The sequence below is a fragment of the Oncorhynchus masou genome, chromosome 30 (genome assembly GCF_036934945.1).
Source record: "Oncorhynchus masou masou isolate Uvic2021 chromosome 30, UVic_Omas_1.1, whole genome shotgun sequence".
Taxonomy (NCBI): domain Eukaryota; kingdom Metazoa; phylum Chordata; class Actinopteri; order Salmoniformes; family Salmonidae; genus Oncorhynchus; species Oncorhynchus masou.
Window position 1 is genome coordinate 71,109,376 of NC_088241.1, and position 23,436 is coordinate 71,132,811.

At 47.4% G+C, this 23,436-nt stretch overlaps 1 protein-coding gene across 1 annotated transcript in view; it reads left to right on the plus strand.

Moving 5' to 3' along the window:
* The window catches only part of dlec1 (DLEC1 cilia and flagella associated protein), a 197,118-nt gene that overhangs the window by 28,287 nt on the left and 145,395 nt on the right, over window positions 1–23,436 (plus strand). The window contains exons 6-9 of the mRNA XM_064949696.1: window positions 402–595; window positions 909–1,117; window positions 11,678–11,762; window positions 19,254–19,341. Of these exons, the coding sequence (XP_064805768.1) occupies window positions 402–595; window positions 909–1,117; window positions 11,678–11,762; window positions 19,254–19,341 (576 nt within the window). The remainder of the gene's footprint in view (window positions 1–401; window positions 596–908; window positions 1,118–11,677; window positions 11,763–19,253; window positions 19,342–23,436) is intronic.

Sequence of the window (23,436 nt, forward strand, 5' to 3'; positions counted from 1 at the left end):
GCCCCTCCCTCAAAGCCCCCAGAGGTACAGTAGTATGCCCCTCCCTCAAAGCCCCCAGAGGTACAGTAGTATGCCCCTCAAAGCCCCCAGAGGTACAGTAGTATGCCCCTCAAAGACCCCCAGAGGTACAGTAGTATGCCCCTCCCTCAAAGCCCCCAGAGGTACAGTAGTATGCCCCTCAAAGCCCCCAGAGGTACAGTAGTATGCCCCTCCCTCAAAGCCCCCAGAGGTACAGTAGTATGCCCCTCAAAGCCCCCAGAGGTACAGTAGTATGCCCCTTAAACACCCTTTGGAATGCACGTAATTTAGAACAGATCATCCATTTTAAAGAACTCTGAAAACACTTTACCCTTCAGTGTAAGTCTCTTTTAACTCTGTCAACTGTCTGTCTGTCCTCCCAGCCATGTCTTCCCCAGGCTTCGCCAAGTCGACTGTGTCCTACAACAGACACATATGCCTCCTTCCCCAGGACGATGGCTACACAGTGATCCCTCCCCCAGAGCGGACAGCCCAGAGCTTGCTGGAGGAGTCAGAAACGTCCCTCACCCTTGCCTGTAGCTCAGACACCTGCACCCCCCGAAGCCTACCTAGCCAGGTAGGACACACAGAGGTGGTCTTGTATGAAGGCTTGTTTTGAATACTGTGAAGGGGTGGGTTAAGATTTGGGTATGGACGAGTCTCAGGTCACCACTGATGTGACCTCTCCTCTGCTGGTGTTGATGAGTCTCAGGTCACCACTATGTGACCTCTCCTCTGCTGGTGTTGACGAGTCTCAGGTCACCACTATGTGACCTCTCCTCTGCTGGTGTTGACGAGTCTTAGGTCACCACTATGTGACCTCTCCTCTGCTGGTGTTGACGAGTCTCAGGTCACCACTATGTGACCTCTCCTCTGCTCTATTCCAAAAGGTGTGCCGAGTGAGGAAGCCTAAGTGGATGTATGAGCTGAGTGCTAAGAGCAGAGCAGAGGAGAGGGCTGGCCTTCAGAAACTACAGCAGAGACACAAGTTCCTGCGGAACCCCAGATTCCTTCCCCCCAACGCACCCCAGGGGGGCAAGTCGCTCATCCTGCTTTGGGAAAAGGGAGACAGGGGAAGGAAGGGGCAAAAGCAGGAGAGGTAGGACTCTGTTCAGCTTCATGTGTTTGCAGAACTAGGTAGCCTAGGCTGTGTTGGTTTGGACTTGTAGCATCCCAAATGGCCCCCTATTCCCTATTACATGCACTACTTCTGACTAGTGCAGGGTGTTTCACTGGGATCAGGGAATAGGGGGCCGTTTGTAGCGGAACAATTCTCTTCTATGCTACAAGCGCAAACCGACACAGGATGTGCAGCTCTGAATGTCTACTGCTTGGTTCTAGAAGTAATGACATGTGTTGACTGACAGGATGAACTCCAGTCCATGATCCGTTTCTGACTCCATTGGTCATTCATATGCAATTATTATAGGCCGGGCTGTGGGGCGGCAGGTACCCTAGTGGATAAAGTGTTGGGCCAGTAACTGAAAGGTTGCTAGATCAAATCCCCGAGCTGACAAGGTAAAAATCTGTCATTCTGCCCCTGAACAAGGCAGTTAACCCACTGTTCCTAGGCCGTCATTGTAAATAAGAATTTGTTCTTAACCGACTTGCCTTGTTAAATAAAGGTATCATTAAATATGGGCAAGATAATCCTTCCTCAATATTAGGTGTAAATTAGTTCTATATGACTTCCTTCCTGTCTGAACATCAGTTACCCTCATACCTGACTGTCACGAATCCCGCTGAAGATGGTGCCTCTTCCTGTTCGGGCGGCGCTCGGCGGTCATTGTCGCCGGCCCACTAGCTGCCACCGATCCCCTTTTCTGTTTAATTTAGTTGTGTCTGATTAGCTGCACCCGTTTTGTGTTTAGGTTGTGATTGTGGGCTATTTAAACCCAGTAAGCCCGCCGGCTTTTGTGCGGGCTTGTTTCTCTGTTCGTTTTGTGGATGTGATATTTTCTGTATTTCTCCGGACTGTTTGTGTCCTGTTTTTGGGCCGGTCATTGTATGCGCCTGGTGTTTTGGCGTGACCTACTTTTCTCCGGAATAAATACAGTTGTCCCTTACCCTCTGTTCTCTGCGCCTGACTCCGCACCCACTACTCCTAGAAGTTGTAACACTGACCTGGAAAACTATGATCTCCGTGAAACACCCTGGTTCAGCAAAAAAAGAAACGTCCTCTCACTGTCAACTGCATTTATTTTCAGAAAACTTGTGTGTAAATATTTGTATGAACAAGATTCAACAACTGGGACATAAACTGAACAAGTTCCACAGACATGTGACTAACAGAAATGGAATGATGTGTCCCTGAACAAAGGGGGTTTCAAAATCAAAAGTAACAGTCAGTATCTGGTGTGGCCATTAAGTACTGCAGTGCATCTCTTCCTCATGGACTGCAACAGATTTGCCAGTTCTTGCTGTGAGATGTTACCCCACTCTTCAACCAAGACACCTGCAAGTTCCCAGATCTTTCAGGGGGGAATGGCCCTAGCCCTCACCCTCCGATCCAACAGGTCCCAGACGTGCTCAATGGGATTGAGATCCGGGCTCTTCACTGGCCATGTCAGGACACTGACATTCCTGTCTTGCAGGAAATCACACACAGAACGAGCAGTAAGGCTGGTGGCATTGTCATGCTGGAGGGTCATGTCAGGATGAGCCTCCAGGAAGGGTACAACATGAGTGAAGAGGACGTCTTCCCTGTAACAGACAGCGTTGAGATTGCCTGCAATGACAACAAGGTCAGTCTGATGATGCCGTGACACACTGCCCCATACCATGACGGACCCTCCACCTCCAAATCAATTCCGCTCCAGAGTATAGGCCTCAGTGTAACGCTCATTCCTTCGACAATAAATGCGAATCTGACCATCACCCCTGGTGAGACAAAACTGCGACTCGTCAGTGAAGAGCACTTTTTGCCAGTCCTGTCTGGTCCAGCGACAGTGGGTTTGTGCCCATAGGCGATGTTGTTGATGTCTGGTGAGGACCTGTCTTACAACAGGCCTACAAGTCCTCAGTCCAGCCTCTCTCAGCCTATTGCGGACAGTCTGAGCACTGATGGAGGGATTGTGCGTTTCTGGTGTAACTTGGGCAGTTGTTGTTGCCATCCTGTACCTGTCCCGCAGGTGTGTTGTTCGGATGTACCGATCCTGTGCAGGTGTTGTTACACGTGGTCTGCCACTGTGAGGATGATCAGCTGTCCGTCCTGTCTCCCTGTAGCGCTGTCTTAGGCGTCTCACAGTACGGACATTGCAATTTATTACCCTGGCCACATCTGCAGTCCTCTAGCAGGAATCTTTCTTTTGGTGTTTTTCAGAGTCAGTAGAAAGGCTTCTTTAGTGTCTAAGTTTTCATAACTGTGAAGTTAATTGCCTACCGTCTGTAAGCTGTTAGTTTCTTAATGACCGTTCCACAGGTGCATGTTCATTAATTGTTAATGGTTCATTGAACAAGCATGGGAAACAGTGTTTAAACCCTTTACAATGAAGATCTGTGAAGTTATTTGGATATTTACGAATTATCTTTGAAAGACAGGGTCATGAAAAAGGGACTTCTCTTTTTCAGCTGAGTTTATGATCCCAGTGAAACACCCTGGATCAGCATGATGTCATGTCTATACAAAACATGATGCTTCTGTCCCAAATGGCACTCTATTCCCTATGTAGTGCACTTCTGCCCATAGGGGTCTGGTCTAAAGTAGTAAACTATATAGGAAATGAGGTGCCATTTGGGAATGCAGGCAATGAACGCTTGTGTGTTTGTTTGAGACATGATGAGAATTAGTGCCTGTTGGTTTTCAGAGTCACTCCATCCATAGCCTGCTGGTGTAGCTGTTGTTTTCAAAGCAGAACGTAGAAGAATATATAAGAAGATAGATTTAACAATGTCAAATCATCTGACCTGAGAACATACTGACAGCACCACAGGACCATTACACCCATCATCTGACCTGAGAACATACTGACAGCACCACAGGACCATTACACCCATCATCTGTCTGAGAACATAATGACAGCACCACAGGACCATTACACCCATCATCTGTCTGAGAACATAATGACAGCACCACAGGATCTGTCTGAGAACATTACACCCATCATCTGTCTGAGAACATAATGACAGCACCACAGGACCATTACACCCATCATCTGTCTGAGAACATAATGACAGCACCACAGGACCATTACACCCATCATCTGTCTGAGAACATACTGACAGCACCACAGGACCATTACACCCATCATCTGTCTGAGAACATAATGACAGCACCACAGGACCATTACACCCATCATCTGTCTGAGAACATAATGACAGCACCACAGGACCATTACACCCATCATCTGTCTGAGAACATACTGACAGCACCACAGGACCATTACACCCATCATCTGTCTGAGAACATACTGACAGCACCACAGGACCATTACACCCATCATCTGTCTGAGAACATACTGACAGCACCACAGGACCATTACACCCATCATCTGTCTGAGAACATAATGACAGCACCATGACAGCACCACAGGACAATACACCCATCAGGACCATTACACCCATCATCTGTCTGAGAACATAATGACAGCACCACAGGACCCATCATCTGTCTGAGAACATACTGACAGCACCACAGGACCATTACACCCATCATCTGTCTGAGAACATACTGACAGCACCACAGGACCATTACACCCATCATCTGTCTGAGAACATAATGACAGCACTACAGGACCATTACACCCATCATCTGTCTGAGAACATATTGACAGCACCACAGGACCAATACACCCATCATCTGACCTGAGAACATAATGACAGCACCACAGGACCAATACACCCATCATCTGTCTGAGAACATAATGACAGCACCACAGGACCAATACACCCATCATCTGTCTGAGAACATACTGACAGCACCACAGGACCATTACACCCATCATCTGTCTGAGAACATACTTACAGCACCACAGGACCATTACACCCATCATCTGTCTGAGAACATAATGACAGCACCACAGGACCATTACACCCATCATCTGTCTGAGAACATACTGACAGCACCACAGGACCATTACACCCATCATCTGTCTGAGAACATAATGACAGCACCACAGGACCATTACACCCATCATCTGTCTGAGAACATACTGACAGCACCACAGGACCATTACACCCATCATCTGTCTGAGAACATAATGACAGCACCACAGGACCATTACACCCATCATCTGTCTGAGAACATACTGACAGCACCACAGGACCAATACACCCATCATCTGTCTGAGAACATACTGACAGCACCACAGGACCAATACACCCATCATCTGTCTGAGAACATAATGACAGCACCACAGGACCATTACACCCATCATCTGTCTGAGAACATACTGACAGCACCACAGGACCAATACACCCATCATCTGTCTGAGAACATACTGACAGCACCACAGGACCATTACACCCATCATCTGTCTGAGAACATACTGACAGCACCACAGGACCATTACACCCATCATCTGTCTGAGAACATACTGACAGCACCACAGGACCATTACACCCATCATCTGTCTGAGAACATACTGACAGCACCACAGGACCATTACACCCATCATCTGTCTGAGAACATAATGACAGCACCACAGGACCATTACACCCATCATCTGTCTGAGAACATAATGACAGCACCACAGGACCATTACACCCATCATCTGTCTGAGAACATACTGACAGCACCACAGGACCATTACACCCATCATCTGTCTGAGAACATAATGACAGCACCACAGGACCATTACACCCATCATCTGTCTGAGAACATAATGACAGCACCACAGGACCATTACACCCATCATCTGTCTGAGAACATAATGACAGCACCACAGGACCATTACACCCATCATCTGTCTGAGAACATAATGACAGCACCACAGGACCATTACACCCATCATCTGTCTGAGAACATAATGACAGCACCACAGGACCATTACACCCATCATCTGTCTGAGAACATAATGACAGCACCACAGGACCATTACACCCATCATCTGTCTGAGAACATAATGACAGCACCACAGGACCAATACACCCATCATCTGTCTGAGAACATACTGACAGCACCACAGGACCAATACTGACAGCACCACAGGACCAATACACCCATCATCTGTCTGAGAACATACTGCACCCATTACACCCATCATCTGTCTGAGAACCTGACAGCACCACAGGACCATTACACCCATCATCTGTCTGAGAACATACTGACAGCACCACAGGACCATTACACCCATCATCTGTCTGAGAACATAATGACAGCACCACAGGACCATTACACCCATCATCTGTCTGAGAACATATCTGTCTGACAGCACCACAGGACCATTACACCCATCATCTGTCTGAGAACATAATGACAGCACCACAGGACCATTACACCCATCATCTGTCTGAGAACATAATGACAGCACCACAGGACCATTACACCCATCATCTGTCTGAGAACATAATGACAGCACCACAGGACCATTACACCCATCATCTGTCTGAGAACATACTGACAGCACCACAGGACCATTACACCCATCATCTGTCTGAGAACATAATGACAGCACCACAGGACCATTACACCCATCATCTGTCTGAGAACATAATGACAGCACCACAGGACCATTACACCCATCATCTGTCTGAGAACATACTGACAGCACCACAGGACCATTACACCCATCATCTGTCTGAGAACATAATGACAGCACCACAGGACCAATACACCCATCATCTGTCTGAGAACATAATGACAGCACCACAGGACCATTACACCCATCATCTGTCTGAGAACATAATGACAGCACCACAGGACCAATACACCCATCATCTGTCTGAGAACATACTGACAGCACCACAGGACCAATACACCCATCATCTGTCTGAGAACATACTGACAGCACCACAGGACCATTACACCCATCATCTGTCTGAGAACATACTGACAGCACCACAGGACCATTACACCCATCATCTGTCTGAGAACTGAGAATCATAATGACAGCACCACAGGACCATTACACCCATCATCTGTCTGAGAACATAATGACAGCACCTCAGGACCATTACACCCATCATCTGTCTGAGAACATAATGACAGCACCACAGGACCATTACACCCATCATCTGTCTGAGAACATAATGACAGCACCACAGGACCATTACACCCATCATCTGTCTGAGAACATACTGACAGCACCACAGCACCACAGGACCATTACACCCCATCATCTGTCTGAGAACATAATGACAGCACCATCAGGACCATTACACCCATCATCTGTCTGAGAACATAATGACAGCACCACAGGACCATTACACCCATCATCTGTCTGAGAACATACTGACAGCACCACAGGACCATTACACCCATCATCTGTCTGAGAACATAATGACAGCACCACAGGACCAATACACCCATCATCTGTCTGAGAACATACTGACAGCACCACAGGACCAATACACCCATCATCTGTCTGAGAACATACTGACAGCACCACAGGACCATTACACCCATCATCTGTCTGAGAACATACTGACAGCACCACAGGACCATTACACCCATCATCTGTCTGAGAACATAATGACAGCACCACAGGACCATTACACCCATCATCTGTCTGAGAACATAATGACAGCACCACAGGACCAATACACCCATCATCTGTCTGAGAACATACTTACAGCACCACAGGACCATTACACCCATCATCTGTCTGAGAACATAATGACAGCACCACAGGACCAATACACCCATCATCTGTCTGAGAACATACTGACAGCACCACAGGACCATTACACCCATCATCTGTCTGAGAACATAATGACAGCACCACAGGACCATTACACCCATCATCTGTCTGAGAACATAATGACAGCACCACAGGACCATTACACCCATCATCTGTCTGAGAACATACTGACAGCACCACAGGACCATTACACCCATCATCTGACCCTTTGCTATGAGACTTGAAATTGAGCTCAGGTGCATCCCGTTTCCATTGATCATCGTTGAGATGTTTCTACACCTCGATTGGAGTCCACCTGTGGTAAATTCAATTGATTGGACATGTTTTGGAAAGGCACACACCTGTCTATATAAGGTCCCACGGGTGACAGTGCCTATCAGAGCAAAAACCAAGCCATGAGGTTGAAGGAATTGTCCATAGAGCTCCAAGACAGGATTGTGTCGAGGCACAGATCTGGGGAAGGGTACAAAAAATGTTGTCTGCAGCATTGAAGGTCCCGAAGAACACAGTGGCCTCCATCATTCTTAAATGGAAGGTTTGGAACAACCAAGACTCTTCCTAGAGCTGGCCGCCAAACTGAACCATCGGGGGTGAAAGGCCTTGGTCAGGGATGTGACCAAGAACCCGATGGTTACTCTGACAGAGCTTCAGACGTCCTTTTTGGAGATGAGAGAACCTTCCAGAAGGACAACCATCTATCTCTACAGTACTCCACCAATCAGGCCTTTGCGGTAGAGTGGCCAGACGGAAGCCACTCCTCAGTAAAATGCACATGACAGCCTGCATGGAGACTGTCAGACCATTAGAAACAACATTCTCTGGTCTGATGAAACCAAGACTGAACTCTTTGGCCTGAATTCCAATTGTCACGTCTGGGGGAAACCTGGCACCATCCCTACGGTGAAACATGGTGGTGGCAGCATCATGCTGTGGGGATGTTTTTCAGCGGCAGGGACTGGGAGACTAGTCAGGATTGAGGGAAAGATAAACGGAGCAAAGTACAGAGAGATCGTTGATGAAAACCTGATCCAGAGCGCTCAGGACCTCAGACTGGGGCGAAGGTTCACCTTCCAACAGGACAACGACCCTAAGCACACAGCCAAGACAACGCAGGAATGGCTTCGGGACAAGTCTCTGAATGTTCTTCAGTGGCCTAGCCAGAGCCCCATCGAACAACTTTGGAGAGACCTGAAAATACCCGTGCAGAGACACTCCTCATCCATCCTGACATACCCAAGAAGACATTTCTAAAAACCTGTTTTTGCTTCATCATTATGGGGTATTGTGTGTAGATTGATGAGGGGGAAAAAACTATTTAATCAATTTTAGAATAAGACTGTAATATAAAACAACATGTGGAAAAAATCAAGGGGTCTGAATACTTTCCAAATGCACTTTACACACCCACCAGACACCACTACGGGTTTCTTCACTCCACCCAAACCAAAAACTCACTCCATTATGTATAGAGCCATGTCTTCGTGGAATGATCTGTTACTCAGTTATATATAGTGCCTTGCGAAAGTATTCGGCCCCCTTGAACTTTGCGACCTTTTGCCACATTTCAGGCTTCAAACATAAAGATATAAAACTGTATTTTTTTGTGAAGAATCAACAACAAGTGGGACTCAATCATGAAGTGGAACGACATTTATTGGATATTTCAAACTTTTTTAACAAATCAAAAACTGAAAAAATGGGCGTGCAAAATTATTCAGCCCCTTTACTTTCAGTGCAGCAAACTCTCTCCAGAAGTTCAGTGAGGATCTCTAAATGATCCAATGTTGACCTAAATGACTAATGATGATAAATACAATCCACCTGTGTGTAATCAAGTCTCCGTATAAATGCACCTGCACTGTGATAGTCTCAGAGGTCCGTTAAAAGCGCAGAGAGAATCATGAAGAACAAGGAACACACCAGGCAGGTCCGAGATACTGTTGTGAAGAAGTTTAAAGCCAGATTTGGATACAAAAAGATTTCCCAAGCTTTAAACATCCCAAGGAGCACTGCGCAAGCGATAATATTGAAATGGAAGGAGTATCAGACCACTGCAAATCTACCAAGACCTGGCCGTCCCTCTAAACTTTCAGCTCATACAAGGAGAAGACTGATCAGAGATGCAGCCAAGAGGCCCATGATCACTCTGGATGAACTGCAGAGATCTACAGCTGAGGTGGGAGACTCTGTCCATAGGACAACAATCAGTCGTATATTGCACAAATCTGGCCTTTATGGAAGAGTGGCAAGAAGAAAGCCATTTCTTAAAGATATCCATAAAAAGTGTCGTTTAAAGATTGCCACAAGCCACCTGGGAGACACACCAAACGTGGAAGAAGGTGCTCTGGTCAGATGAAACCAAAATTGAACTTTTTGGCAACAATGCAAAACGTTATATGTTTGGCGTAAAAGCAACACAGCTCATCACCCTGAACACCCTATACCCACTGTCAAACATGGTGGTGGCAGCATCATGGTTTGGGCCTGCTTTTCTTCAGCAGGGACAGGGAAGATGGTTAAAATTGATGGGAAGATGGATGGAGCCAAATACAGGACCATTCTGGAAGAAAACCTGATGGAGTCTGCAAAAGACCTGAGACTGGGACGGAGATTTGTCTTCCAACAAGACAATGATCCAAAACATAAAGCAAAATCTACAATGGACTGGTTCAAAAATAAACATATCCAGGTGTTAGAATGGCCAAGTCAAAGTTCAGACCTGAATCCAATCGAGAATCTGTGGAAAGAACTGAAAACTGCTGTTCACAAATGCTCTCCATCCAACCTCACTGAGCTCGAGCTGTTTTGCAAAGCGGAATGGGAAAAAATTTCAGTCTCTCGATGTGCAAAACTGATAGAGACATACCCCAAGCGACTTACAGCTGTAATCGCAGCAAAAGGTGACGCTACAAAGTATTAACTTAAGGGGGCTGAATAATTTTGCACGCCCAATTTTTCAGTTTTTGATTTGTTAAAAAAGTTTGAAATATCCAATAAATGTCGTTCCACTTCATGATTGTGTCCCACTTGTTGTTGATTCTTCACAAAAAAATACAGTTTTATATCTTTATGTTTGAAGCCTGAAATGTGGCAAAAGGTCACAAAGTTCAAGGGGGCCGAATACTTTCGCAAGGCACTGTATAGAGCCACCTCATCATGGAATGCTCTGCTACCAGAGGTTACTCAGGTAAAGCTGGTTTAGCCTTAAAAAACTGATTTAAAACCATATTGTATCACAGAGCCTCTCCTCTTTCTGAAGCTCTCATTAACTTTTCTGTATATAATTATATGAATATGTATATACTGTAGGAATAGTGTATATACAGTAGTCATTTGTTTTTGTCTCTTGATGTCTTTATTGTTATTTAATTCAATATTGTCTTGTGTTGTTCTTGTCTATAACTGTTATGTACCCTGGTGTATTTTATGTTTTGTTTGGAACCCAGGAAGAGTAGCTGCTGCTTGTCAACAGCTTCTGGGGTTCTATTCAACTTAACCATAACACTTCAAGGCTAACAAGCACACACATTTTCTTCAAAAAATGTCAGTTTCTAGTTCCATTAGATTTTAGTTGTTACAATCCTAGAAGTCAGCTTCCTTCCATTATTGGGTGTATATCAGCGGCAGCATGGAGACAACACTAAAGTTGTAAACTAAATGTTTAAATCCTGATGTGGTTAACTTAATAATTACCTGGAGTAGACATGCATGACAGATATACAGTATATTCAGGACACACAAACCTGTCTGTTTTCTGTGTGTCATTGTGTTTTTCATCAGTTGCCCATCCTCCAGTCTGTCTACCTATCACAGCTCAGTAAATAATACCCATAACCTGTCTTCATGTTGTTCCCCCCCAGATCCCCAGCTGAGCCCATCCCTGTGTTCCTGGCCAATCCACCTGTTGTCTTCTTCACTGACTATAGAGTGGGACAGGTATTTGAGGTACGTACTGACGACAGTGGGACAGGTATTTGAGGTATGTACTGACTACAGAGTGGGACAGGTATATGAGGTACGTACTGACGATAGTGGGACAGGTATATGAGGTATGTACTGACTACAGTGGGACAGGATTATGAGGTATGTACATACCAAAGTTGAACAGATACAAATACAGTCGGACAGATGTATGAGGTATGTACTGACTACAGTGGGACAGGTATATGAGGTACGAGGTACGTACTGACTACAGTGGGCCAGGTATATGAGGTATGTACTGACTACAGTTGGACAGATGTATGAGGTACGTAACGAATACAGTAGGATGGATGTATGAGGTACGTATCGACTACAGTAGGACAGATGTATGAGGTACGTAACGAATACAGTAGGACAGATGTATGAGGTATGTACTGATGACAGTGGGACAGGTTTATGAGGTACGAGGTACGTACTGACTACAGTGGGCCAGGTATATGAGGTATGTACTGACTACAGTTGGACAGATGTATGAGGTACGTAACGAATACAGTAGGATGGATGTATGAGGTACGTATCGACTACAGTAGGACAGATGTATGAGGTACGTACTGACTAGATTAGGACAGGTGTATGAGGTACGTACTGACTACAGTGGGACAGGTATATGATGTACGTACTGACTACAGTGGGACAGGTGTATGAGGTATGGTACAGAAACAAACCTTCACCTCACCTTTCCCCAGTAAAATCTCTTATCTATTGTAGTCATAACGTTCCAGGACCGTTGTCTAGTGTTTCTCTTATCAATATATGCTCATATCTTTTAAAGTATATTTTCCTTCATTATTTTCCGCCAGCCCTACCACCCTATTTGTAGAAAACTAATGAACACCAACACTTAGGCTTCTACTTCCATCTTATACATATGTATTTTACGGACACTATTTTACAAGTGTTATATTTTGTTTGTTTTTTAGTCCTTTCCTTCATCTACCCTTAACCTCTCCCATCTATTTCTGATGTCCATCCACTTTGATTTCTATTTGCCATATATTTTTAACTTCTTATGGCTGGGGCAGTATTGAGAAGCTTCGATGAATAGGGTGTCCAGAGTAAACTGCCTGCTACTCAGGCCCAGAAGCTGAGATATGCATATTATTAGTAGATGTGGATAGAAAACACTATGAAACACAGTTTCTAAAACTGTTTGAATGATGTCTGTGAGTATAACAGAACTCATATGGCAGGCAAAAACCTGAGAAAAAATCCAACCAGGAAGTGGGAATTCTGAGGTTTGTCGGGTTTCAAGTCGTTGCCTATCCAATATACAGTGTCTATGGGGTCATATTGCACTTCCTAAGGCTTCCACTAGATGTCAACAGTCTTTAGAACCTTGATTAAGGCTTCTACTGTGAAGGGGGAGAGAATGAGAGCTGTTTCAACAAGATGTCTGGCAGAGTGCCATGAGCTCAGTCATGCACATGCCCATGAGAGGTAGCTGCGTTCCTTTTCCTTTCTAAAGACAAAGGAATTCTCCGGTTGAAACATTATTGAACATTTATGTTAAAAACATCCTAAAGATTGATTCTATACATCGTTTGACATGTTTCTACGAACTGTAATGGAATTTTTTTACTTTTCGTCTGGCCTGCACGTCAAAATTTGGATTTGTGAACTAAACGTGAGAACAAAAAGAAGGTATTTGGACATAAATTATGGACTTTTTCAAACAAAACAAACATTTATTGTGGAATTGGGATTCCTGGGAGTGCATTCTGATGAAGATCATCAAAGGTAAGTGAATATTTATAATGCTATTTCTGACTTCTGTTGACCTCACAACATGACGGGTATCTTTATGGCTTGTTTTGGTCTCTGAGCGCTGTACTCAGATTATAGCATGGTGTGCTTTTTCGGTAAAGCTTTTTTGAAATCTGACACAGAGGTTGCATTAAGGAGCAGTTTATCTAAAGTCCCATGCATAACACTTGTATCTTTTATCAATGTTTATTATGAGTATTTCTGTAAATTGATGTGGCTCTCTGCAAAATCACTGGATGTTTTGGAAGCAAAACATTATTGAACATAATGCGCCAATGTAAACAGATTTTTGGATATAAATATGAACTTTATCGAACATAACATACATGTATTGTGTAACATGAAGTCCTATGAGTGCCAGCTGATGAAGATCATCAAAGGTTAGTGATTCATTTTATCTCTCTTTCTGCTTTTTGTGACTCCTCTCTTTGGCTGGAAAATGGCTGCGTTTTTCTGTAACTAGGTGCTGACCTAACAAAATCGCATGGTATGCTATCGTCGTAAAGCCTTTTTGAAATCGGACACTGTGGTGGGATTAACAACAAGTTTATCTTTAAAATGGTGTAAAATACTTGTATGTTTGAGGAATTTTAATTATGAGATTTCTGTTGTTTGAATTTGGCGCCCTGCACTTTCACTGGCTGTTGTCATATCGATCCCGTTAACGGGATCTCAGCCGTGAGAAGTTTCTGTGCTGTTTCACAAAAGTTCTGAACCTATATACATTTTACAGACAAAGTATATTTTACATGAGTTATCTTGTTATTAGTCCCACCCTTCAGTTCCATTCAACCCCACCCATCTATCTCTTAACACCATCCAGTTTTGATTTCTATTTGCCATTTATTTTTCAACTGTGCTGTGATGTTTCACAAAAGTTCTGAACCTTTATATTCCCTTAGTCTCTACAGATTGACTACGACTTTTCAATCACCCAGTAGTGCTTTCTGCAGCATTAGTTCAAAGTAATGTTGCAATTCTTCATCCATTACTGGACTTGTGCCCAAAAACAAGCTTCATATGGACTGGACCAAAACAAACAATCTAATGACTCTCTCTTCACAGCAAAATGTGCAGAGCTGGGAAGGTTGTTTATTTATTTTATTTATTTCACCTTTTTTTAACCAGGTAGGCTTGTTGAGAACAAGTTCTCATTTACAACTGCGACCTGGCCAAGATAAAGCATAGCAGTGTGAACAGACAACAACACAGAGTTACACATGGATTAAACAATAAACAAGTCAATAACACAGTAGAAAAAGAGTCTATATACATTGTGTGCAAAAGGCATGAGGAGGTAGGCGAATAATTACAATTTTGCAGATTAACACTGAAGTGATAAATGATCAGGTGGTCATGTACAGGTAGAGATACTGGTGTGCAAAAGAGCAGAAAAGTAAATAAATAAAAACAGTATGGGGATGAGGTAGGTAAATTGGGTGGGCTATTTACTGATGGACTATGTACAGCTGCAGCGATCGGTTTACCTGCTCAGATAGCAGATGTTTAAAGTTGGTGAGGGAGATAAAAGTCTCCAACTTCAGCGATTTTTGCAATTCCTTCCAGTCACAGGCAGCAGAGAACTGGAAGGAAAGGCGGCCAAATGAGGTGTTGGCTTTAGGGATGATCAGTGAAATACACCTGCTGGAGCGCGTGCTACGGGTGGGTGTTGCCATCGTGACCAGTGAACTGAGATAAGGCGGAGCTTTACCTAGCATGGACTTGTAGATGACCTGGAGCCAGTGGGTCTGGCGACGAATATGTAGCGAGGGCCAGCCGACTAGAGCATACAGGTCGCAGTGGTGGGTGGTATAAGGTGCTTTAGTAACAAAACGGATGGCACTGTGGTAAACTGCATCCAGTTTGCTGAGTAGAGTATTGGAAGCTATTTTGTAGATGACATCGCCGAAGTCGAGGATCGGTAGGATAGTCAGTTTTACTAGGGTAAGTTTGGCGGCGTGAGTGAAGGAGGCTTTGTTGCGGAATAGAAAGCCGACTCTAGATTTGATTTTAGATTGGAGATGTTTGATATGAGTCTGGAAGGAGAGTTTACAGTCTAGACAGACACCTAGGTACTTATAGATGTCTACATATTCTAGGTCGGAACCATCTAGGGTGGTTGTAGCCCCCTTATACTGTATATAACATTCTATTGGTTGGAAGAATTTTGTATAATAATTTAACTTGAAAAATTATCTTTTTAATCTGGAGTCATTTTGAGTATCAGTTCATAAACCATGTGCCAAGGAATCACTACATCGAAAATCTCTTCCCAACTATTTCGCAATCTATAGTGCCTTCGGAAAGTATTCAGACCCCTTGACTTTTTCCACATTTTGTTACGTTACAGCCTTATTCTCAAATGTATTAAGTAGTCCCCCCCATCAACCTACACACAATACCCCATAATGACTAAGCAAATCAGGTTTTGAAATTTTTGCTAATTTATTAAAAATAATAAACTGTGATATCACATTTGCATTAGTATTCATCCCCTTTACTTAGTACTTTGTTGAAGCACCTTTGGCAGCGATTACAGCATTGAGTCTTCTTGGGTATGATGCTACAAGCTTGGCACACCTGTATTTGGAGAGTTTTTCCCATTCTTCCCTGCAGATCCTCTCAAGCTCTGTCAGGTTGGATGGGGAGCGTTGCTGCACTTCTTTGCTTTATCTTGGCCAGGTTGCAGTTGTAAATCAGAACTTGTTCTCAACTGGCCTACCTGGTTAAATGAAGGTGAAATATATATATATTTTTGAACGTCTTGGTTTTGGCTAGGCCACTCAAGGACATTCAGAGACTTGTCCTGAAGTCACTCCTGCATTGTCTTGGCTGTGTGCTTAGAGTCATTGTCCTGTTGGAAGGAACCTTCACCCCCAGTTTGAGGTCCTGAGCGCTCTGGAGCAGGTTTTCATCAAGGATCTCTCTGTACTTTGCTCCGTTTATCTTTCCCTCGATCCTGACTCGTCTCCCAGTCCCTGCCACTGAAAAACATCCCCACAGCATGATGCTGCCACCACCATGCTTCACCGTAGGGATGGTGCCAGGTTTCCTCCAGACGTGATGCTTGAAATTCAGGCCAAATAGTTCAGTCTTGGTTTCATCAGACCAGAGAATCTTGTTTCTAATGATCTGAGAGTCTTTAGGTGCATTTTGGCAAATTCCATGCAGGCTGTCATGTGCATTTTACCGTCTGGCCACTCTAGCATAAAGGTCTGATTGGTGGAGTGCTGCAGAGATGGTTGTCCTTCTGGAAGGTTCTCCCATCTCCACAGAGGATCTCTGGAGCGCTGTCAAAATCAAATCAAATTTTATTTGTCACATACACATGGTTAGCAGATGTTATTGCGAGTGTAGCGAAATGCTTGTGCTTCTAGTTCCGACAATGCAGTAATAACCAACAAGTAATCTAACTAACAATTCCAAAACTACTGTCTTATACACACAAGTGTAAGGGGATAAAGAATATGTACATAAAGATATATGAATGAGTGATGGTACAGAGCAGCATAGGCAAGATACAGTAGATGGTATCGAGTACAGTATATACATATGAGATGAGTATGTAAACAATGTGGCATAGTGTAATGCCGTGGGGAAAGAGAGGCGGACCAAAATGCAGCGTGGTTAGTTTTGTGCATCTTTAATAAAGATGAAAGTACTACAATCTACAAAACAAGAAACGTGAAAAAACCAAACCAGTCCTATCTGGTGCCACAAACACAAAGACAGGAACAATCACCCACAAAACCCAACACAAAACAGGCTACCTAAATATGGTTCCCAATCAGAGACAATGACTAACACCTGCCTCTGATTGAGAACCATATCAGGCATAACATAGAAATGGACAAACCAGACACACAACATATAATTCCCACCCAGCTCACGTCCTGACCAACACTAAAACAAGGAAAACACACACAAACGATGGTCAGAACGTGACACATAGGTGAAGTGGCTAGTGATACATGTATTACATAAGGATGCAGTAGATGATATAGAGTACAGTATATACGTACACATATGAGATGAATAATGTAGGGTATGTAAACATTATATAAGGTAGCATTGTTTAAAGTGGCTAGTGATATATTTCACATCATTTCCCATCAATTCCCATTATTGAAGTGGCTGGAGTTGAGTCAGTGTGTTTGTCAGCAGCGGTGGTTGTTGTCCTTGATGATCTTTATGGCCTTCCTGTGACATCGGGTGGTGTAGGTGTCCTGGAGGGCAGGTAGTTTGCCCCCGGTGATGCGTTGTGCAGACCTCACTACCCTCTGGAGAGCCTTACGGTTGTGGGCGGAGCAGTTGTCGTACCAGGCGGTGATACAGCCCGCCAGGATGCTCTCGATTGTGCATCTGTAGAAGTTTGTGAGTGCTTTTGGTGACAAGCCGAATTTCTTCAGCCTCCTGAGGTTGAAGAGGCCCTGCTGCGCCTTCTTCACGATGCTGTCTGTATGGGTGGATCAATTCAGTTTGTCTGTGATGTGTATGCCGAGGAACTTAAAACTTACTACCCTCTCCACTACTGTTCCATCGATGTGGATAGGGGGGTGTTCCCTCTGCTGTTTCCTGAAGTCCACAATCATCTCCTTAGTTTTGTTGACGTTGAGTGTGAGGTTATTTTCCTGACACCACACTCCGAGGGCCCTCACCTCCTCCCTGTAGGCCGTCTCGTCGTTGTTGGTAATCAAGCCTACCACTGTTGTGTCGTTTGCAAACTTGATGATTGAGTTGGAGGCGTGTGTGGCCACGCAGTCGTGGGTGAACAGGGAGTACAGGAGAGGGCTCAGAACGCACCCTTGTGGGGCCCCAGTGTTGAGCATCAGCGGGGTGGAGATGTTGTTGCCTACCCTCACCACCTGGGGGTGAGGGTGACTATCAGAGTGACTATCAGGTTCTTGGTCACCTTCCTGACCTAGGCCACTCTCCCCGATTGCTCAGTTTGGCCAGCTCTAGGAAGAGTCTTGGTGGTTCCAAACATCTTCTATTTAAAGAGTGATGGAGGCCACTGTGTTCTTGGAGACCTTCAATACGGCAGGAATGTTTTGGTACCCTTCCCCAGATCTGTTCCTCAACCAAATCCTGTCTTGGAGCTCTACGGACAATTCCTTCGACCTCATGGCTTGGTGTTGGCTTTGACATGCACTGTCAACTATGGGACCTTATATAGACAGGTGTGTGCTTTTCCAAATCATGTCCAATCAATTGAATTTACCACAGGTGGTCTCCAATCAAGTTGTAGAAACATCCCAAGGGTATTCAATGGAAACAGGATGAACCTGACCTCAATTTCAAGTCCCATAGCAAAATTGCTAAATACTTATGTAAATAAGGTATTTCTGAAAATGTATTTTTGCTTTATCATTATGTGTTATTGTGTGTAGATTGCTGAGGATTTTTATTTATTTAAACAATTTTAGTATAAGGTAACTTAACAAAATGTGGAAAAAGTCGAGGGGTCTAAATAGTTTCCTCAGGCACTGTGTCTACATGTTGTCATAACATTCCAGGACTGTTGTCAAGTGTTTCTCTTGTCATTGTACTCATAAGATCTCTGATATTCCCTGGTTTTGTTGAACTACAACCCCGTGATTCTGGTTCACCAAGGCTTCAATAAACGACGACAGTGGAATCCATTATTTGCAACGATTGACCTCTTCCTCTCCTCTCCTCTTCCTCCTTCAGACTACAGTGGAGCTGAGGAACATGACTGCGACCAGCCGACATGTCCGGGTCCTCCCCCCCACCACCCCTCACTTCTCCCTGGGTCTCGGTAAGTACTCTAACATCCCCCCCACCACCCCTCACTTCTCCCTGGGTCTCGGTCAGTACTCTAACCCCACCACCCCTCACTTCTCCCTGGGTCTCGGTCAGTACTCTAACCTCCCCACCACCACCCCTCATTTCTCCCTGGGTCTCGGTCAGTACTCTAACCCCACCACCCCTCACTTCTCCCTGGGTCTCGGTCAGTACTCTAACCCCACCACCCCTCACTTCTCCCTGGGTCTCGGTCAGTTCTCTAACCTCCCCCCACCACCCCTCACTTCTCCCTGGGTCTCGGTCAGTACTCTAACCTCCCCCCCACCACCCCTCACTTCTCCCTGGGTCTCGGTCAGTACTCTAACCCCCCCCCCACCACCCCTCACTTCTCCCTGGGTCTCGGTCAGTACTCTAACCTCCCCCCACCACCCCTCACTTCTCCCCCAGTACTCTAACCACCCCTCACTTCTCCCTGGGTCTCGGTCAGTACTCTAACCTCCCCCCACCACCCCTCATTTCTCCCTGGGTCTCCCCTAACCCCCCCACCACCCCTCACTTCTCCCTGGGTCTCGGTCAGTACTCTAACCCCACCCTCACTTCCCCTGGGTCTCGGTCAGTACTCTAACCTCCCCCACCACCCCTCACTTCTCCCTGGGTCTCGGTCAGTACTCTAACCCCCCCCCACCACCCCTCACTTCTCCCTGGGTCTCGGTCAGTACTCTAACCTCCCCCCACCCCCTCATTTCTCCCTGGGTCTCGGTCAGTACTCTAACCCCCCCACCACCCCCTCACTTCTCCCTGGGTCTCGGTCAGTACTCTAACCCCCCCACCACCCCTCACTTCTCCCTGGGTCTCGGTCAGTACTCTAACCTCCCCCCCACCACCCCTCACTTCTCCCTGGGTCTCGGTCAGTACTCTAACCTCCCCCCACCACCCCTCACTTCTCCCTGGGTCTCGGTCAGTACTCCAACCTCCCCCCCACCACCCCTCACTTCTCCCTGGGTCTCGGTCAGTACCTAACCTCCCCCCACCACCCCTCACTTCTCCCTGGGTCTCGGTCAGTACTCTAACCTCCCCCCACCACCCCTCACTTCTCCCTGGGTCTCGGTCAGTACTCTAACCCCCCCACCACCCCTCACTTCTCCCTGGGTCTCCCCTAACCTCCCCACCACCCCTCACTTCTCCCTGGGTCTCGGTCAGTACTCTAACCTCCCCCCACCACCCCTCACTTCTCCCTGGGTCTCGGTCAGTACTCTAACCCCCCACCACCCCTCACTTCTCCCTGGGTCTCGGTCAGTACTCTAACCCCCCCACCACCCCTCACTTCTCCCTGGGTCTCGGTCAGTACTCCAACCTCCCCCCACCACTCCTCATTTCTCCCTGGGTCTCGGTCAGTACTCTAACCCCCCCCACCACCCCTCACTTCTCCCTGGGTCTCGGTCAGTACTCTAACCTCCCCCCCCCACCACCCTCACTTCTCCCTGGGTCTCGGTCAGTACTCTAACCCCCCCACCACCCCTCACTTCTCCCTGGGTCTCGGTCAGTACTCTAACCTCCCCCCACCACCCTCACTTCTCCCTGGGTCTCGGTCAGTACTCTAACCCCCCCCCCACCACCCCTCACTTCTCCCTGGGTCTCGGTCAGTACTCTAACCTCCCCCCACCACCCCTCACTTCTCCCTGGGTCTCGGTCAGTACTCTAACCTCCCCCCACCACCCCTCACTTCTCCCTGGGTCTCGGTCAGTACTCCAACCTCCCCCCCACCACTCCTCATTTCTCCCTGGGTCTCGGTCAGTACTCTAACCCCCCCACCACCCCTCACTTCTCCCTGGGTCTCGGTCAGTACTCTAACCCCCCCACCACCCCTCACTTCTCCCTGGGTCTCGGTCAGTACTCTAACCTCCCCCCACCACCCCTCACTTCTCCCTGGGTCTCGGTCAGTACTCTAACCCCCCCACCACCCCTCACTTCTCCCTGTGTCTCGGTCAGTACTCTAACCTCCCCCCACCACCCCTCACTTCTCCCTGGGTCTCGGTCAGTACTCTAACCTCCCCCACCACCCCTCACTTCTCCCTGGGTCTCGGTCAGTACTCCAACCTCCCCCCACCACTCCTCATTTCTCCCTGGGTCTCGGTCAGTACTCTAACCCCCCCCCACCACCCCTCATTTCTCCCTGGGTCTCGGTCAGTACTCTAACCCCCCCCACCACCCCTCATTTCTCCCTGGGTCTCGGTCAGTACTCTAACCCCCCCCCCCACCACCCCTCACTTCTCCCTGGGTCTCGGTCAGTACTCTAACCCCCCCCCACCACCCCTCACTTCTCCCTGGGTCTCGGTCAGTACTCTAACCCCCCCACCACCCCTCACTTCTCCCTGGGTCTCGGTCAGTACTCTAACCCCCCCCACCACCCCTCACTTCTCCCTGGGTCTCGGTCAGTACTCTAACCTCCCCCCACCACCCCTCACTTCTCCTTGGGTTTCGGTCAGTACTCTAACCTCCCCCCACCACCCCTCACTTCTCCCTGGGTCTCGGTCAGTACTCTAACCTCCCCCACCACCCCTCACTTCTCCCTGGGTCTCGGTCAGTACTCTAACCTCCCCCCCCCACCACCCCTCACTTCTCCCTGGGTCTCGGTCAGTACTCTAACCTCCCCCCACCACCCCTAATTTCTCCCTGGGTCTCGGTCAGTACTCCAACCTCCCCCCACCACTCCTCACTTCTCCCTGGGTCTCGGTCAGTACTCTAACCTCCCCCCACCACCCCTCACTTCTCCCTGGGTCTCGGTCAGTACTCTAACCTCCCCCCACCACCCCTCACTTCTCCCTGGGTCTCGGTCAGTACTCTAACCTCCCCCCACCACCCCTCACTTCTCCCTGGGTCTCGGTCAGTACTCTAACCCCCCCCCACCACCCCTCACTTCTCCTGGGTCTCGGTCAGTACTCTAACCCCCACCACCCCTCATTTCTCCCTGGGTCTCGGTCAGTACTCTAACTCCCCCCACCACCCCTCACTTCTCCCTTGGTCTCGGTCAGTACTCCAACCTCCCCCCCACCACTCCTCATTTCTCCCTGGGTCTCGGTCAGTACTCTAACCTCCCCCCACCACCCCCTGGGTCTCGGTCAGTACTCCAACCTCCCCCCCACCACTCCTCATTTCTCCCTGGGTCTCGGTCAGTACTCTAACCCCACCACCCCTCACTTCTCCCTGGGTCTCGGTCAGTACTCTAACCTCCCCACCACCACCCCTCATTTCTCCCTGGGTCTCGGTCATTACTCTAACCTCCCCCCCACCACTCCTCACTTCTCCCTGGGTCTCGGTCAGTACTCTAACCTCCCCCCCACCACCCCTCACTTCTCCCTGGGTCTCGGTCAGTACTCTAACCCCACCACCCCTCATTTCTCCCTGGGTCTCGGTCAGTACTCTAACCCCACCACCCCTCATTTCTCCCTGGGTCGGTCAGTACTCTAACCTCCCCCCACCACCCCTCACTTCTCCCTGGGTCTCGGTCAGTACTCTAACCTCCCCACCACCACCCCTCACTTCTCCCTGGGTCTCGGTCAGTACTCCAACCTCCCCCCCACCACTCCTCATTTCTCCCTGGGTCTCGGTCAGTATTCTAACCTCCCCACCACCCCTCATTTCTCCCTGGGTCTCGGTCAGTACTCTAACTGCCCCCCACCACCCCTCACTTCTCCCTGGGTCTCGGTCAGTACTCTAACCTCCCCCCCACCACCCCTCACTTCTCCCTGGGTCTCGGTCAGTACTCTAACCTCCCCCCCACCACCCCTCACTTCTCCCTGGGTCTCGGTCAGTACTCTAACCTCCCCCCCACCACCCCTCACTTCTCCCTGGGTCTCGGTCAGTACTCCAACCTCCCCCCCACCACTCCTCATTTCTCCCTGGGTCTCGGTCAGTACTCTAACCCCCCCCACCACCCCTCACTTCTCCCTGGGTCTCGGTCAGTACTCTAACCCCCCCCCACCACCCCTCACTTCTCCCTGGGTCTCGGTCAGTACTCTAACCCCCCCCCACCACCCCTCACTTTCTCCCTGGGTCTCGGTCAGTACTCTAACCCCCCCCCACCACCCCTCATTTCTCCCTGGGTCTC